A 20,279-nucleotide genomic window follows, 5' to 3' on the forward strand; every position below is an offset into this window, starting at 1 on the left:
TTAGCAAGAATGGTGCCAAAATGCTTGTCCATTATGGGAGGAGGCATATACACTTTAAAGAGGAGTTCTCTAACATGAGTTCATATTGAAATTTTGATATGTTTTGGTTATGATATTTGATTTTAATGATTGATTTTGTTAATTTATAGTTTGATTTTTAAATTGTTTATATATTTAATTCAATTTTACAAATTTTTTCATTGAATACATTTTAAAAAAAATCATCAAATACAATACAAATTTGTGACCATTTCTTTACAAACTGAATAGTTAACCCATAGAACAGTTTACCTAAGTAAACCATTAAACAACAAAATATTTTAAGAGCTAAAATTTATAAAATTTGTCACTAAATATTTTTCTTATAAAATTTATTTGATTTTTCTTTAAACTAAACTTTATCAACCATAACATTGTTATCCTATATTTATTTACTGTTTATGTACAAAACAGTCTATTTTATAAGTCATTTCTCTAATTTATGTTAATGTTTATTTTCTCTACTTTTGGTTTTCAACCACAAAACCTTATTAGCAAAGCCAGTAAATACTAAATTAAGTTAATTGTAATACTACTACTAGTAGTATGGAGCATGCTATATCTCTGCTGCTGCAAGTTTTTATTATATAATGAATTTGATAGTCAATTTATGTTTGCTATAACTTCATATTAAGTAATCAAATAATTATGGCAGTGCGTGCTCGTTATGAAAATAGTAATGAAATTGGAGTATATGCCAAACTCACAAATACGTATTGCATGGTTGGCGTTGGTGCTTCTGAGAACTTTTATAGGTAAGAAATAAGCTTAAAGCACACTTTACATGTTTGTTTATTTATATATTTGCAAGTTAAGTTTTTTTTAGTGTTTTTGAAGGTGAGTTATCAGATGTCATTCCAGTGTTTCATGCTTCTTTAGCAGACACAGCTATTGTTGGACGTCTTAGTGTTGGTAAATTTACTTTTTTAATTTTTTTTTCATTATTTAATATAAACATTAAAACCTGTTGACGAAAATAACAATTTAAATAATTTAAATAATTTTTTTTCAATTGAGAATGTATTTTTTTTAAGGTAACAGGCATGGATTAATTGTTCCTAATACCACTACAGATCAGGTAGAAAATTTTTTATATACATTTACAAGTAGCTTATAACAATAAAATATATGACTCATAACGTCAAAACTATCAACAGCTTTTTAAATGTTTTTATTGAAAACTTTTAGGAACTTCAGCACATTCGTAATTCACTTCCATCTGGTGTTAAGTTGCAGCGCGTGGAAGAGAGACTATCTGCACTTGGAAATGTTGTTGCTTGCAACGATTATGTGGCTATAGTTCACCCAGATTTAGACAGGGTAATCATTCATTTCTATATGCAAAAGTGTTTTTAAAATTTTTTAAAATATGTAGTCAGCATGTCAGCATAACAATACACACAAACTTTTCAGGGTGTTAACCAGAAATAAATTTGATACAACGTTTTGATGAAGTTGGGAATTTTTCAAAAAAATTCCCAATCCTCCCTTAACCCCATCCCCCCCCCTCCCCTGATATTAAAATGTGTTTCGGGAATGCATGGAATTCTTTTCTTATATTATTTCTTCTTCTACTTCACTGCAGCGCTGCTTACATTGATTGGACATCGCTAAAAAAAAATACCGTCTGTAACATACACTACCGTGCAAAAGTCTCCGCTCATTTGTAATATTTCAATAAAGTAACAAAAGTTTGCAAGAAAATTGCGTTTATTTTTAATTGTTTATTAAACAATGAATTAGACAGTAAATACAATACATTTTAGGATGATTTTAAATATATAAAATCAATAAAATGTTAATATACAAAGTTGTAAATGTTAAATTTCATCAATATGAGACCCCTTGGAGCGTATAACAGCAGCACATAATCTTGGCATTCGGGCTAATAATTTATTCATGGTTTCCGCTGTTATCTCATTCCAAGCTTTTTGCAAACGTTCCCATAGCATTTGCTGATTAATAAAAGATGTTTCACCTGCTTCTCTGATCTTCCGATCCAGTTCATCCCACAACTTTTCGATGGGTGATAGATCTGGTGATTGAGGAGGCCAAGTCATAATTTTGCAAACTTTTCCCCTTTCTTTTAGTTATAAATAATTTTTGCATAATCCAGATGCATGTTTTGGATCGTTGTCCTGCTGCATGATGAATCCTTTCCCAATTATACGAATACCAGATGGAATCGCGTGCTTAACCAAAATATTATGGTACATGTGTTTATCCATGGTAGATGTGATTTTAACTAAATCTCCAGTTAACCCATTGCCAAAACATCCCCAAAGCATAATATTACCACCTCCATGTTTTACAGTACTTTGTATACATTGAGGAAGCACTCTTTCATTAGGTAAACGCCTAACATGCACGCGACGTCGGGTACCAAAAAGTTCGAACCTACTCTCGTCTGTCCATAGAACTTTCTTCCAATCTTCTAATCCCCAATTTTTATGCATTTTTGCCCATTCCAATCTTTTCTTCTTATTTACTGCCCTCAACAAAGGTTTACGTGCAGCAACGCGTCCAATTAAGTTGACTGATCTTAGTCTTCTTTTTACAGTATCAGTTGATACTGGCTTTACCCTTGTTTTGTTGAGTTCTGCTGTTAAAATTGTGGCTGGAATTTTTCTATTTCTTTTGCTGGACACAACAATAAACGTATCTTCTTGCCGTGATGTAACTCTTGGTCTTCCAGAGCGTGATCTGTCACTGTTGGAACCAATATCATGCAATCGTTGTAGAGCATATCTCACACCTGATTCGGATATTTTTAACCTGGAAGCAATTTTTCTATATGAATAACCTTCTTCATGTAAAATACATATTTTGCCACGAAGTTCTTCACAATATTCTTTCTTTACTTTCACCATTTCTCAAATTCTTTATTAAATTCAAGACATTAAATGCGCACACTAATGCCATTTTCAAGTATAAATATAAACATAAGTCTATTAAAAGCAACCAAATAAAATTACTGAAAACATCCTTACCATGCCGGAAAGTATCATGCTACTGTCAAACCTAAGCTTACAAAAAATATTTTGGTTAAAACTTTTGTGCAGTTTTAAATTTAATAAAGAATACTGAAGAACTTTATATGTAGTTTACGTGAAAAAGGTTATTCATATAGAAAAATTTCTGCCATGTTTTTAGCAGCAGAACTCAACAAAACAAAGGTAAACAAAATTATTTGAAACAAAAAGAAAAGGAAAAAGTATGCAAAATTATGATTTGGCCTCATCAACTTTTTATATTAACATTTTATTCTTTTTATATATTTAAAATCATCCTAAAATGTATTGCATTTACTGTTCCTTGCAAATATTACACATGAGCGGAGACTTTTGCACGGTAGTGTACATTGAAGATAAATATGAAACCAACACAAAATTAGAGGTATTTTCACAGCGACACGGCAAATTAAGCTCAGATTTCTGAAGATATATTATGAATTAAATATTTTTATATTATAAAATAATCAGTGTGTATTAATTAATTAATATTAAAAGTAATATATTTGATTTATTTTTAATCTTAATATATCATTGCCACTTTCATTTTAAGAGAATTTTTTTGAATTTTTCAATGGTGAGTATTAAATGGCAATTTAATACTCACCATTGAAATTTTTTTCAATGGTGAGTAGTAAATTTTTTCGATAAAAATCTCAGCGTAAGAAAGCCAATGAACTTACACTTCTAATTATTATTTAAATTCTGCTTGGCATTCTTTATGTCCTAATAAATTATGTCCTAAAAAAAAATGTTTTAAAAATAGAAAAGTTTTGAAAATAGTAAGCACGAGTTCATAAATTTCATATTTTATATTTATTGCAAGTTCATTTGTGTAATTAATATTAATTTTCTTTAGATATAAATTGCATAGTGAAATAAAGTTACTATTGGGTAAAAATATATGAAATCATCCAAAAAAAATAATTTTCGACACCCTTACGTCTCAGAATTTGTTTATTTTTACACCACTTGCAGTCCATATCAAAAAAATAATAACTGCGAAAATTTTAGTTAAAAATACCAATGGGTTCCAGAGATATTGTCACTTGAAATAATGCTGACTCAGCATTTTTTCAAGTGACTACAAAGCAACTTTGACATACAGTATCTTCATAATGGCTTGGGGAAGTTTCCTAAAATTTGGTACTCTAATAGATTTTAACTTGAGGAATCCAAAAAAAGCATCCTCAAGACTCGATTATCTCAAGAAATGCCTCATTTATCCAATTTTGTTCAAAATTATTGACTTGTAAATTAGTGATTTTTGGAGGTAAAATGAAGACTGTGGCCCAAAATCCCGAGTAAAAAGTTTAATTGTATATCATTATTTCATCTTAGGTCTACTGAAAAAAATTAGATTCATCAATTGTCTCTCTAATACGTGATCAAAATTTGCATTTAAAAATGGTGTCTTTTTAGAAAAATTTAAATTTTGTAACAAAAGCAATTAAAATATTTTTTAAAACATTTATTTGAATAAAACATCAAATAGTGTTATTTATTGACTAGTTTAGGATATTTATAGTCATGGGCCAAGGAAGACGCCCTCCTCTCCCATGGGAGGCCCCCACGCCGCCCCCCATCTCCCTTGATTTTTTTTTATTTATTTTTTTTACATAAAATGAATAAATAATAGTTGATTGTTAAAATACATTTTAAAAACATATTTTTTCAGTTTAAGTTTGAGAAACAGTTTATTTGTGTTACTTCAAATCGATAAATACTTACCTCTTATTTCAAAGATCTTTTTACGATTTTAAGTCATAAATTTTAAAACCAAAGATATTAAAACGTTTTTAAAACATTTTGACAATCAATATCTTTATGTAGTTTTAGACTAATATAGTCATTGACATAATAAGATGGGAGTGATTTGTGATTTATTTAAACCCCCACCCCTCCTTCTCAGCCTGCAATTCAAGAATTTGAAAAAAATAAAAGACATTTTAAATGCAAAATAGGTAAATAAAATAAAAACAAAATTATTTTAAACATAATTAATTTTTTTTTGTAACCAACAGTTTATATTCTTCAAATCTAAATCAGATGTTGTATGTACGACCTGATATTGTTCGCGGTGTAGAAATTAGGCATATAACTTCAGAATTGAGCACCCAACACTCATCAGTTCTCATTGGCCAAAAGAAGTTTTTACCTGGTCCATGTGGATGCATGAATCTGACTTTTATATCAAGCTCACTTACATCTTCAGCAATCCCTACCCACCAAAATCTTAAAAACATGCAATATAATCCATTTTTTTAATATTTAATGAAATATCTACATAATGTTTGCTTTTTGGAATGATATCAAATATTTCAGTGCATGCATCAGTACTTATTTTTTTATAACTTATAGTGTTTGGAGCAATTGGAATAAAATGATGATACATCCTTGTGCCAGGAACTGTTCTTCCACCTAAATATCTTTTTTCTAATTGTGCTCGTGTTTTATCAATTTCTTCTTTTGAAAATAACTTAAAATAAATTCCATTTATCTTGGCTTTACAAAAGGAGTACATTAAATTAACATCTAAAATCTGCCCAGTAGTTATTTGTTTTAGACTTTCTTGACATACTACTCTTTTAACAGTGCCACCAATACCATCACAGGGGGATTTACCATGACTGGTAGCAAAAAATACCCATTCAGCATTTAAATCAAAGTCTTTACTGTGATGACAAAGATTGATAAAATTTTTAAAATTTTCAAATTGTGCTGCACAACCATCGGAAAAGTATTTCACACTTGATACATCAGGTAGATTTTCTTTGATATATCTAGTTATATCTTCCTGAGTCTTGTAAATAAATCCTGTGTCATGATCAACATCTTCTGAAAGGTAACAAAAAGATTTATGTTTGAGAAGTTTGTTCTCTATAAAATAAAGTACAATTGTATAAAGTGAGCATTGACTTTTGCTCCAGTGATAACTTTGAACCTCATATTGATAGTTTTCAGCAAAATCTCCTAAAATTAAGCATTTGTTTTGGTTAAGATTTTCTTTACAGTTTTTTAAGTATCTACTTTGTGTTTTTGCAATATATGAATGAGTGGTAAGGTTGTCAATGCTGTCACATAATAAATCATTAAATTCATCTAGTGGCAATGACTGTGAAAGTAGTGTTGTACGATCGGTACTCTGCCATTGCTTAAATACTACATCTTCTTCATGCTCATGGTCCATAAACTCCTGCACTAAAAAACTTTTTAACACTTCAATACCAGGGCATTGGTTACATCGATGCAACATACATTCTGCATTTTCAAGAGAGCAAACAATCAATGCCATGAAATCTTTATAACTTTTATTCCACCTAATGGCATCAATGAGAAATTTTGTATTTTGGTGATGTATGCAAACACATACATTGTGGGTACCTGACGCATTAGTTGTAATACACCATTTAGGTTTAAGAGTACAAAATTTTGACAAACTGACTTTGACGTTAGGGTAGTCTTTTTTAAATGCAACATGTAATTCATTAAGATTGAGCAGCAATAATCTTTTTTGAACATGTTGGTTTTTCTTAATACTTACATAATCTTTTTTTCCTGACATCATTCTTGAAAATTCATCACTTTGATAAAAGTTAATCACTAAATTAACTGTTTCTGGTGAAAGTGGGATTCCAGTTTTTTTTCCGGGTAATGATAGAATTCCATTCTCATTTTTAACTTTTCTTGCTGTTCGAACAAGATACTCAGACACTTCAAAGTAGCTTGATATCTTTTTACGTGTCCATGATTTTGGTGCGAGTGTTAACATTTGCACCTTATGGCAATAAGAGTCAGTCTCTAAAATTTTATTTTTTATTTCATACATTAAAATGTCTAGATCATGGTCATTGTTAATGTTGTTGTTCAAAATGGGGCTTTTTATTTCTGTTGTTAAAAAATATTATATCCCTAATGAGACCATTTTTGCAACTCTGTCAATAGTGTTCTCAAACTTTTGTTTTGCTACAGGCAATTTGCTGTGGTTTTTAGTTTGACTGGTGAAATTCCAAGCAATTCTATAGTGGTATCTAACTTATTTTTTTTCTCACTTTTGGATTCCCATTCCTCCTGTGAATTTAAATCTTCATCAGTTTCTATTGCTTTTTTGTAACATTTACTGCAGAATTTCCAACCTGGGGTTACAAAAACATTTTTTTTTTGCAAATAGTTTGCCATGTCTATGGAAATCTTTATATTATCTAAAAAACAAATTTAGTTTTACGTGGTTAAAATAACTGAAATTATCAAACATTTTATAAATAATAAATTGTTTTCTTTTAATTTCCATATCAATTCTGTTGTAAATAAGGTAAGATTACCTTTTATAGCAATTTTTTTACTTTCCTTGTGTGTTCCAAAAGGATTGCAACACTTTGTAATTTTTCTCTCAAAATATTTTCCATAGAATTGCTCATGATAACAACATATAATTCTTATTGAACTATATTTTTCCTTTAAATTTGCTCGCCATATTATTTCTTCTTGTTTTTCACAAGGAAGATCTTTAAATTGAACAAAACCTTGTTTTCTTGAAAATCCAGTTTTGTGGCAATGAATTAAGACTTTTTCCAATGTCACATTTCTCCATATTAATTATTTTTATTATTTATTACCTAACAAAATAATATAAAAACTATAAAATTAAAAGTAGTTCTTTAATAAATAAATAAGAAAATACAAACAAGTAAATACCTTTAAAAAGAACAAAACAAAACTGTTTTTTATATAAAAGGAGGTTTTAAGTCACCAATTTGAAATAATTAAAATTTTTTTTTTTCAAAATTAAAATTTAATTGTATGTTTTTGCATTATTTATTCATTTTATGCAAAAAAAAAAATCTAGGGAGATTGGGGGAGGGGCGTAGGGGCCTCCCGTGGGAGGGGAATGTAATTCCCTTGGCCCATGACTATAAATGTCCTAAACTAGTCAATAAATGACACTATTTGATGTTTTATTCAAATAAATGTTTTAAAAAATATTTTAATTGCTTTTGTTACAAAATTTAAATTTTTTTAAAAAGACACCATTTTTAAATGCAAATTTTGATCACGTATTAGAGAGACATTTGATGAATCTAATTTTTTTCAGTAGACCTAAGATGATATAATGATATACAATTAAACTTTTTACTCGGGATTTTGGGCCACAGTCTTCATTTTACCTCCAAAAATCACTAATTTACAAGTCAATAATTTTGAACAAAATTGGATAAATGAGGCATTTCTTGAGATAATCGAGTCTTGAGGATGCTTTTTTTGGATTCCTCGAGTTAAAATCTATTAGAGTACCAAATTTTAGGAAACTTCCCCAAGCCATTATGAAGATACTGTATGTCAAAGTTGCTTTGTAGTCGCTTCAGAAAATCACTAAAATGCCGAGTCAGCATTATTTCAAGTGACAATATCTCTGGAACCCATTGGTATTTTTAACTAAAATTTTCGCAGTTATTATTTTTTTGATATGGACTGCAAGTGGTGTAAAAATAAACAAATTCTCAGACGTAAGGGTGTCATGGTCTGGATGATTTGATATATTTTTACCCTATTACAAAATCTCAGCAAAAACAACAACAAATGTTGTTTATTTACAAAAAAATATTAATCGCAAGCGTTTGCATGCTATCATGGCAACGAAGAATTCCAAAAATTGTTTTTTATAGTCATAAAATGTTATTATGACTATGGTTCATTAAAACATTTAAATTTGCTTTTACGTTTTAAATGCAAACAAGCAGTGACTCCAGTCTTCTTGATTTTTAAGTTTACCAGTTTGTGGTAATAAAAAAAAACATTCTTGTTATTAAACGTATTTAAATTAGGTTTTAAATAAAAGCAACCAGCAAAGTAAAGAAATCTATTTTCCAACTGTTACTAGAATTCTAGTACCAGTTATTTAACTTTTCAGCCAAAAAGGGAAAAACTTTTAAAGAAATAGCATTTACAGGTGATAAACCAAACAAGTTTGTTATTATTTTAGATTGTACTCTATTGCTTGCTAACTTTTTTAATATAATATTTGCTGTTGTTGGAACGCATTGTAAAAAATTATTTGCAAACTTTGAGAAATAAATTTTACAAGAAAGTTGCTGAGAAAATCTCTAAAATCGCTGGGAAAATCCCAATTCTCAAGAAGTTTTTTTTAATAGACATTTTCAGAGTTATTTCAGAGTCATATCAATAACGGTAATTTAAATTTATTATTATAGTTGTAGCCGTAAAATATACATACCATACATACATACAGCGAGCAGGAAAAACACATTCTACTATAAACAACCAGTTTATAAATATTCGTTCCGAATTTATCCTCAACCAGTGATCTAGTCTAATTTTAAAAGAAAGTACAGTTGAGTAAAAAGTTGCTTGCTCTGGTTTGTTCATTCCAGTATTTTACTGATCTATTATATAGTTGGTTGTGTCTTGGAAGACAGTATTCACGCCTTATTTTAAGATAGTGACCATGTGACAAGGAGTTAATAAATTTTGGTTGATATATATATTATTATATCAAATTGATGTATTAGTTTAGAAATTTGGATAAGATTTTATCGTAGGTGTCGAAACTCAAGTGATGGTAGATTTAGTATTTTTAGTCTTTTGTAATATTGAAGATTTCTCAAGCTTAAAGCCCATTTTGTTTCTTTATGTTGAACAGATTTAACCAAAGGTATGTCAGTTTTTAAATACGGGGCTGAAATAGACACTTCATATTCAAGTTGTGGTCTTATAAACACTTTATATAATTTGAGAGCCATTTTTTCATCAATGACGGTGAACACAGCAGTTTGAAATGTTTAATTTAAGTAACCAAATGTTTGACCACTCGTATACTAAGCATAGACGATCCTGCAGATCAACAAAATTAATCTGCGATAAAGTTTCAGAAAAAGGTTTAGTATCGTCAGCAAATATTTCAGAAGTTTCAGTAAGTTGGGCAAGAATAAAGAGGAGCAGGCCGAGAACAGAACCTTGAGGAAAAAAAATCAACCCAGACAGCTAGTATTGTTATTTGTAATGTGTTGCTTTCTACCTACTTCGGAAATCTAATAGTTGCCGTTTAATCCGAATGATTTTAATTTTAACATAAGTCTGTTGTGAGGTACAGAATCAAAAGCTTTAGCAATTTAGCATTTTATTTAAAGTTTTACACGATAAATAAATTATAGAAGATTTTTCTATTAGTTTTTAAAAATAATTAATTTTCAATAATATTTAGAATAATATTTAATAATAAACTATAATTTGGAAAACTTTATTTGAAGAATGGGATTTTTTCACCTTTAAATTGGAAATTTGAATTTTTTGACCATTTTAGAATACTGCGTTTGTCGGACCCCTACCGGGCTAGTTTACCGTGCTTTTATATATGTAAATAAACACACACATACATATGAATGCAGTATTAGGTGCATACTAATGACATCGTACGGAAATAGGTAGCTGTGAGAGAGTGCTGCTACATCAACTGAGGTTTTAGGTTGGGGCAGTAACCATTTTTTTTATTAATCTTTGTTTTCGTTTTTTCTGAAAAATTAAAGTGCACATTTAATTGATAAAATCCTTTAGTTTGTACTGTCATATAAGTCATACAACAACATCATTTTTGCAACCCTTATTGACTGTTGTATGTTAGAAATAATCATTTTGACGCTTATATGTGTGTTGTATTTATCCATAATGCAATTATATGATAAACTTTTCACTGATTAGCAATCATAACCTAAAGCCCCGAGATTAAAAGTTTTTTCCAAATTTTTTAGATTCTGATATATGTAAATGTGTTTTTTAAAATATTTTTCAAGGTGTTTATTTTTATGTTTAGGAAACAGAAGAGATATTAATAGATACATTAAATGTTGAAGTATTCAGGCAAACTGTTGCAGATAATTCATTAGTTGGATCCTATTGCAGTTTTAGCAATCAAGGGGGATTGGTAATTTTATTTTTACTTCATATATATATATTCATATATATATATATATACTTCATATATATATATATACTTCATGTATATATATATATATACTCTTATATGTTGTCTGAAAGTTTTCTTCCATATTTTGTCAGCAAAAAGTAAAAGTTAAAATGCAAGACCGGAATTTTTTTTATTAATTGATAGACTGTCTGCCCCAACCAAACCCTCAGTCTATGTAGCAGCACTCCCTTGCGAGCCAGGCTAAAAGATAGTAGATGTAGCAGCAATCCGTTGCGAGTCAGGCTATTTGTCAGTCGATATAGCAGCACTCCCTTGCAAGTCAGGCTATTTGTCAGTCAATGTAGCAGCACTCCCTAGCGAGTCAGGCTATAAGATAGTCGATGTAGCAGCACTACGTGCATGATTTACAGTAAAAAAAATAAAAATAAAAACATTTTAATAAAAAAATAAAAACATTGTTTATTTTGTTAAAAACATTCAGAATGTTTTAAAAAACATATCCTACATTTATAAAACTATCCTACATAGATTAAAAATATGGTATCTAGGTTTCCTGTTTGCAATTGGTTTAAAATATGCAAAGCGCGAGAAAGAGTCATTATTTTAACATAAAAATTAAAAGTGTTTTGTTGCCTTAAAATTTATGTTAACTTTATTGCGCAATTTTTTATACTAAGTGTCAACTTAACTGTTATGAATATATATATATATACACAAACTTTTAAATTTTCAGTGTCAAAGTTTGTTTTCTACATTTTCTATTATTATCTAGAACATAAGAAAATTGTACAAGCGTTTAAACATTATTAAATAAAATACTTCCTAAATTAAACCTAAAAAGTTTTATCTTTAAAACAAAAATGCTATTTTATTTTTTCACAAATTTTATTGAAGGATTTAGAGATAAAGTAAAAAGCAGATTCATTCATCAGCAAGCTAAAAAGTTTTTAATAAAAAAATTTCCATGAAATTAAAATCTTTTATTTTTGATAAGTTATAATAAAACTTTTTATTTTTATTTTTTCATTATTATGATTCAGCATGTTTTCTTTAATAATGATAGCTTTTTAAGGTAATGCAAAAAATTGCTGACCTCATGCACTTCCAGGTTGCAGTTAGGTTATTAGATATATATATATATATATATATATATATATATATATATATATATATATATATATATATATATATATCAACCCTCAGAATTAGAATAAGACTGTTAAGTATATGTATATATAGGTGTGTGTATATATATATATATATATATATATATATATATATATATATATATATATATATATATATATATATATATATATATATATACATATATACAATAATCGCAAAAAGTATTGTGACATATTGCAGATTTTATCTTTTTTTTAGTAGAAAATTGAGGCCCTAAATAGGGCCTTTAAAATTTATAGCATTTAGTCATGTTCCTGTGAGCTTTTATTACTTCTTTCAGACGATTTTGCATAGATGAAGCAAGCCTATTGCATAATTCTTCGCTAGTTTCCGTGCACCAGGTCAATTTAGAGATTCAGTTCATTTCTTCACTGATCCTGTATCGTAGTGTTGTACCTTGTCCTTCATTATTTTCCAAAGGTTTTCAATTGGGTTGAGATCAGGGCTGTTTCCTGGCCGTTCTAAAACATTTATATTGTTTTCATTAAGCCAATCCTTGACTTTTTTGTATGTTAGGCAAGGAGCTGAGTCATGTTGAAAATTGTTGTTCCATGGAGCTGAATAAATTGCAGAAGATGGTCATCAACGATTTTAATGTAACAATCTCCATTCATTGTTACAATTGGGGGCAAGAAATAAAGTCCCCTGTGTCCAACTGCAGAAAAACACCCCCAAATCATGACACTAGGGGAGTGTTTCATAGTCTTTTGCGCATCGGCTGGGTCACAGTAGTTGTTATCTATGGGCTGATGCATGCTCATTAAATGACTTTAAAATGTTCCAAACTTTGACTCATTGCTAAGCATTACTTTTTTCCAATCGGCAACATCTTAATGCACATAGCGTTTAGCAAAATCAAGTTGTTTTTTTCTCATGACGGCTGTGAGGAGAGGTTTTTTGGCACAACAGCGCGAAGGCAATCCGAATCTTTTTGCAGCCTATGCTGCACTGTTCTAATGGAAATGTTTCCAAGCAATTCTGGATTCTCAAACTTTAATTGGTGTGCAGAAATAAAAGGAATATTAACTACTGCACATTTTACAATTTTATCTGCACTCCTAGTTGTTTTCCTTGGTATTCCAGACGTTTTTTCCCTGATGGGGTCTTGCGTTCAGGATATACCAAATACTGTTTCAGCCATCTTGCTACCGATAAATGATGTCGATTAATTTCCTTTCTTATGTCTCTAGTATTTTTTCCCTGCTTGTGCAATAGAAAAGTGATGTCAATTTCTTCTTTTTTAAGATTAGAAAAATTTCATACTGCCAAAATTTTCGTAGACGTCTTTCAACGAAGATGCAAAAAATAGGCTATTTTGCTGAAAAGAGTGGCACAACCGAACACGGATGAAGGCTCCAATATACTGAATTGAAGCAGTTTAGTATGAATTAATATAAAGAGGAATTACTGCTCCTTATAATAGAAAATGGTTGATTTCAATAAAATGAGTGTAACTATTTTAAATTAAATTTCTTCTTCAGAGATCAAAATTACGAATTTTTTAGCACTTAACGCAAAACCTTTTGCGGGTACTGTGTATATATATATACTGTGTATATCTATATATACTGTGTATATCTATATATACTGTGTATATCTATATATACTGTGTGTATTAGGGTGATTCAGATTGTAATAGAAAAAAAAAATGTCACAAAAAACATTCTCCTCAAGGTTGCCTGTGTTCCTTTATCACCTAGGATCATGTGTACCAAAAATTAGACTAAAAGAAGCAATTTTAGGGGTTGCCATGTTTTATAAGATGAATTAACCATTGGTAAAATTTTGTGATTTTCTCAAATTTCGCAAATTTGTTTTTTCATTGTTTATTTATTTATAATTTAGAAATTGATAATATGGCAACCACTAGATCTTCTGCTGAGGTGTGGCTTGTTGGTAAACCTACACAAACTCTGTCGACTGCCAGACTTCCTTCAAGAGGGGATGTTCTTCGGAGGTTGCTCTTCCATCATATAGAAGAGAAACAAGAAGTGAAAAAAAGTATTCGGGCAACAATTGAAGCAGTTCTTGTTATATGGGAGAGAGGAAAAATTCCAACTCAAAGAATTGACAATGCGGAAAGAAAGTTAAAAAAACTTTATGACGAATATCTGCTGCTGAAAAAACACCGAGGATCAAAATTGGACAGCTGTCAAATGAAAGAAGGAATTTTCCACGCTGACCTTGAAGAACTTTTTGATATTTCAACCAAGAATGCATCAGAAGTTATGAAAAACGATGAAGATAAAGCATTTTTACGTCAGCAGCAAGAAGATCCATTAAGTTGTAGTATGGCAGGAATTGATCGGAATTTAACAGCTAGGGAGGCACGGAAATGAGTCCGAGAAACTAAAATGGAATTGAGGCGTCAAAAAAGTCAAGCGGAACTGATGGAAAAAACAGAACTCATTTCTTCTTCATCAGCAGTTGACATTGTGAGTGAAAGTAGCTCTAGTTCCTCGGATGATGATGAATATCAGACTCCTTCCGCTTCCAGCACACTGAGTCCAAGTGGTTTAACGAAAAAGAAGATGAAAGTTCTAACAAATAATGTTGTATCATCTCTTGATCGTGTTAATATTTCTGATCGCCGTGCACTCTTCGTGGTTGGAACAGTGTCTCAGGCTCTTGGTCACTCGGTAAAAGATTTATCATTGTCGTACAGCACAATCCGCAGAAAAAGGCGATCTGTTCGTGAAGCGGTGACTACAGCCGACAAGGTTGATTTCTCTCCTGATGATCCACTTCTTCTGCATTGGGATGGAAAGCTCTTACCTGATATCACTGGTGGTCAAAAAAAAGTGGATAGAATTGCCATCCTTGTGACTGGTGGTGGGGTGGAAAAATTGCTGGGCGTTCCAAAGATTGATCGAGGTACAGGTGAGCAACAGGCTGATGCTTGCATGAAGGCTCTTAAAGACTGGAAATTGAAAGAATTTGTTCGGGGACTGGTTTTTGACACTACTTCATCTAACACTGGGTTGAACAATGGTGCCTGCACAATAATGGAGCAGAATCTTGACCGTAATCTTATATGGATAGCATGCAGGCACCATATGTTTGAAGTCATGCTTTCCACCATTTTCACGACTGCATTTGGAACCAGTGGAGGACCTGAAGTTGGAATTTTTAACCGTTTCCAGAAACAATGGCCAGCAATCAACAAGGAGGTGTTCACTATAGAGAATAAAGAATTTTACAACTGCGATTTTTTTCTCAAACTCCGTGAAGAAATGGTAGTATATTATAGTGAAGCAATTAAAGGTCAACAACCCAGGGATGATTACTTAGAACTCTTGAATTTGTGCCTTATTTTCCTTGGAGGATCAACTACAACATTGGAGTTCAAAGTGAAGTTTCGGGCTCCAGGTGCAACACACAATGCACGTTGGATGGCAAAAGCTATATATTGTATAAAGATATATTTGTTTCAGGATCAATTTGTTATTACTGCAAAGGAAAAGAAAGGAATAACAGATATAAGTCTTTTTGTGGCATTTGTATACGGACAGTTTTGGAATGAAGCTCCGTTAGCTGAACGAGCACCATTCAATGATGCCAAGCTTCTTCAACGGATTCAAGAATATCCAAATCGTACAATTGCAATTAATGCAGCAAAAGTTTTGCATCGCCACCTCTGGTATTTTTCTGAACATCTAATAGGATTGGCTTTCTTCGATTCCCGTGTCGACAACAACACCAAGAGAGACATGGCAAACAACCTGAAACAACAGCCAAGGCAGAAATCTCTCAAAAGACTTGATGCTGCCACATTGGATTGTCACAGCCCATTGTCTTCCTTCGTCACACAGAACTTTTCGATCTAATTTTGAAAAATGGAAAAGAAAAAGCTGAATCATTTTTAATGAAAGAATCTTCAGAGTGGGATATGGATTCAACATATCTTGAAATGAAGCACAAGGTTCGTCAAATGAAAGTCGTCAACGATTGCGCGGAACGAGGCATAGCACATATAACATCCTTTAACTCAAGCGTTACGAAAGATGAAAACCAAAAGCAGTTTCTTCTTAGATTGGTTGATCTTCACCGGAAGGAATTTCCAGTTGCATCAAAGTCTACCCTGATGAAGATGACTGTTGAATGATGAAGATGATTGATTTATTATTGCCTAGTAATAGTATTTAGTATTTATTATCAATAAGAAATTGATAATAAATAATTCAGTAATATAATATAAAAAATGTAAAAATAAAAAATATTTTTTTTACTTTTTGTAACCTTATACCAAAATGTGACATAACATGGCAACCCCTAAATATCATCCGATTTGATTCAAATTTTGCCCAATAACTACTATTGTCATATAGAACAAGGGCAAGCTTGAGGACAACTAAAGTTTTGAACCTACAAATTTTGCATCACCCTAGTGTGTGTATATATATATATATATATATATATATATATATATATATATATATATATATATATATATATATATATATATATATATATATATATATATATATATATATATATATATACTAATAATAATAATGATATTCTGAGAGCAAAGAATAATTTGCTATTTGAGAAATTTTAAAGTATATTTCATATTATTTGAATACTCAAAAAATGTTATAATAATAGTGATAAAAAGTAATGTTGTAACATAAAATGTTTGCAAAATATTTAAATATATACTTATAAATTAAAATTTTAATCGAACTATTAAAATTGTTATAAATGTTGTTAAGTATGTCAAGAAATGTAATAAAGACAAACTAAAAGCAACTATAAGGAGATGGAATTTAATAATAAAAAAAAAAATGATACAAAAATATACCTATTTGTCTAATAGGGGCGTTCATGTTAATTGGTAATGTAAAAAAAAGTTTTAAAATCTAATAAAAAAGGTAGCTTTACTAACCAGGAGATTAGGGATTTCAAAAATACTTACAAATATATAAAATACATCAAGTAAATACATCAAATAAAAAACATCAAGTAAAATCTTTTTTTATTTTAGTGAACTTATGATCCTTGTGGAAGTTTTTTTGTTCAGTAACAGTAAACCAATCTGGTCATAAAATCTTGCGTTTTTCCTCGATTTTAGACATTTGGCTAGCTCAATTGATGATTGAATTTGATTTGGTTGTTGCTGCTCCCATCTAGATTGGCAGTGCCTTTGTCTGAATTCATTCTTTTCAGGAATGAAATGTCAGAAAGCCTTTCATTAAGATCAATTTGATTTCCATGCCTTCACAAAAAAAACGTTTTCAATTTTTATTGATTGGTGTTAACAAATCCAAATTAATCAGGTGTATTTACATGTTACTACAAGTTCCCTTTTATCAGTTTTAATATGTCCCTAAATCCTCCTAAGTTTAAAATCTGTCCGAAAATGACAAACTAGTGTTAATAACAACTTATCCACAAGCTAAAACGTTCAGCTATAGTTTTGCTAGTTTTTTTCTTTACAAGCTTTGTTTTTCTTGTTTGTTTGTTTTGTTTTTTTGTTGTTATTTTTTTAATAGCCATTTATCTATTACAGCCGCTTGTTGAAAGATAAAATGCTTTGAAAATATATTAAAACACTGTAATTGATTATTTTGTAAAATGGGAATAAATTTCGTGTTCGACATTAATGTGATACTATAAACTATATTTATATATATATATATATAGGTTCATCCTAAAACATCTATAGAAAATCAAGAAGAGCTATCTTCGCTTTTACAAATACCGCTCGTGGTAATTTATTTTTTTAGCGTTGCTAAGCTTTGTTAATTTCTGCATTTCATATTTTCAATTCTTACTATCTTACTTATATGCTAGGCTGGTACCATCAATCGTGGAAGTGAAGTTATTGGAGGTGGTATGGTTGTAAATGATTGGTGTGCTTTCTGTGGGCTAGATACTACAAGTACTGAATTATCTGTAATAGAGAGCATTTTCAAGTTAGGGGACTCGCAACAATCTGCTATTACTTCTAGTATGAGAGCTGCACTTATTGAGAGGTACTTTTGCTATTTATAATTTTTAAAATGTTAAAACAATTTCTATAAATTCATCAATTTTATACTGTTGTTTAGTATGACGTAAGTGCTGCTGATAATATAAAAGATAAGTCGCTGAATAACTTCTCTAAAAGTTTCCATATCGTTTATGGCTCAAGCTCATTAAACTCGGCTGCGTTTGTTTTTTATTTTGTATGTATGTATCTAAATATATATGCTTTTTAAATAAAAAATCAACAATTTTTGATATGTTTTAACGTTCTTTATTTTTTTTTTAATTTCTTAAAATGCAGTGGCATTTTGGTTGAGCTCCCATGGTTTCTTTTATACAAATTGAATTTTAATATGCAATTAAACAAATCAGAGGACTCCTATACAAACCTTTTTAAAAAAATTTTACTTCGATTATTTTCAGCAAGTGTGTATTTTTTTCTAAATATTTCTTTAAATTTTTAATTTTTGAAATCCAAAAATTTTACTGAAAATGTTAGAATGTTGGTGTTTTGTGAAGGAAGTTATGCAACGCTTATTAAATCTTATTTGTCGCTTTCGAAAAATCCTAAAGGTAAAATTCTCATTATTACTGCATTTTAGATTTTCTCTTTCAACACAGATTTTTGTATTTAGTAAGCGTTTATATTTTTAATGAACTAAAAGTTACTTTGTTTCACTTGTGTTTCGTCAAGTTTTGAAATATGGTTTATTACGAGCTAAAAAATAATTGTTTTAGTTTATATAAAATGATTATATAGCAGCCGTGGCACTGGTTAAAGTACTTGCTTTAGAAGCAAGAGATCTATAGTTCGGTGCGAGCTCCGGGCATTATTCGTGCCATCGGAAGAAAAAGAGGCCTGAACTTCCTAGTTAAATGCTCTTCCGTCGTACATTTTAAAGATGCTGGACAACACATCTAAAAAAATTCCAAGTGATGTAAAAATAAATTTTTTTAAAATGAACACATTTTTTTTGCCTTCTATAATTTAAGCAAGACTGATTTTTTTTATAAATTTAAATCCAGTCCCAGAAGAGAACAACAAAGTCACAAAATTCGGTCAAATTTTTTACTCCTATTTTGGTTCAATACAATAGCCTCTTTAAATTCATATAAAAAATCTGTCTCCCTCACACCACAAAACAACGTTACAAGAACAAGTATGCAAAAAAGATTTTTCTATAATTGTGCACATCTTAAAATACAATGACCCGAGTCTTTTAATATTTTAATAAATATTTACTTAAAAAAAAATTCATGGGGTTTTTACTTAAACAAAGGAAAAAAATTATCTTTTTGCATTAACACTTGCTAAAAGCACTTTAATTTGTTTGTCTAATCCATCTAGAGATTGTTTTTATAACTTTAAAAAATCATTTTCTAGTATTATTTATATTTAAGATATAAATAATATTAGGAACTAAATTTCTTTTTTTCCAAAATTGGCAGACACAAGCACACAAAATAGAAACTTCACTTAACGATGATGAATTACGCACGTGTAAAAGATTTTTTTTTTTTTTTAAATATATAAGAGACTAAATTATATTTCAAAAATCCTGAAAAAATATTTTTCTCTTAAAAAATCCCAGACTGTTTTGATAAAACTTTGAACTGTAACATCTAGACAGCCGATATAATGATGTAATGTTGCTAAGGACCGGCGAAGTCGACTTTTTAAGACCCGAATAACGAATTTAGATATGCGTACACCGAATTTAACTGAAATCCGCATCTGGATTTTAAAAACATTTAATTGAAAGAAAAATTTAATAAGGACTTTTTTTAATTTTTATAACAAATTTAATTTTTATTATTAATTTTTTGTTTTTGTTTGTTTTAGATGCCCCAAGAAAACCTAACAGTTTTGTTACATAACCTTTATCTGAGAAAAACAGCTTACATAAAAAATTTCAAAATAAAATGTATAAAAATGCATATCTTGATAAATATCTTAGAATGCACCAATTTGATATGGTTTTCATCTTTTTCAAGAGATCTGTCGTATCTACTTTTCTTTTTCCCACGAATTACATTTCTATGTTTTCATGCGCGTTTTATATTTTTATATCTGGCTAAGTGTAATTGTTATAATTCATTTTTTCTAAAATTAATACAGTAGCTTATCTATT

At 29.8% G+C, this 20,279-nt stretch overlaps 1 protein-coding gene across 1 annotated transcript; it reads left to right on the forward strand.

The window, feature by feature from the left end:
* The first annotated feature begins 576 nt into the window (after positions 1-576).
* LOC136071994 (eukaryotic translation initiation factor 6-like) lies at positions 577-18,404 on the forward strand. The gene is made up of 8 exons (XM_065819047.1): positions 577-794; positions 866-951; positions 1,074-1,117; positions 1,228-1,359; positions 10,876-10,986; positions 17,824-17,889; positions 17,974-18,155; positions 18,231-18,404. The coding sequence occupies exons 1-8, from the start codon at positions 688-690 to the stop codon at positions 18,238-18,240; spliced, it is 738 nt and encodes a 245-aa protein (XP_065675119.1). The 5' UTR covers positions 577-687; the 3' UTR covers positions 18,241-18,404.
* The last annotated feature ends 1,875 nt before the right edge of the window (positions 18,405-20,279 follow it).

This window comes from Hydra vulgaris, chromosome 15 (assembly GCF_038396675.1).
Source record: "Hydra vulgaris chromosome 15, alternate assembly HydraT2T_AEP".
Taxonomy (NCBI): Eukaryota; Metazoa; Cnidaria; class Hydrozoa; order Anthoathecata; family Hydridae; genus Hydra; species Hydra vulgaris.

Excerpts from the sequence above, each read along its gene's own strand:
- LOC136071994 (XM_065819047.1), top strand. The coding sequence starts at position 688 with ATGGCAGTGCGTGCTCGTTATGAAAATAGTAATGAAATTGGAGTATAT. Across the intron at positions 952-1,073 it reads TGTTGGACGTCTTAGTGTTG|GTAACAGGCATGGATTAATT; the intron begins GTAAATTTACTT and ends ATTTTTTTTAAG. Across the intron at positions 10,987-17,823 it reads TTAGCAATCAAGGGGGATTG|GTTCATCCTAAAACATCTAT; the intron begins GTAATTTTATTT and ends ATATATATATAG.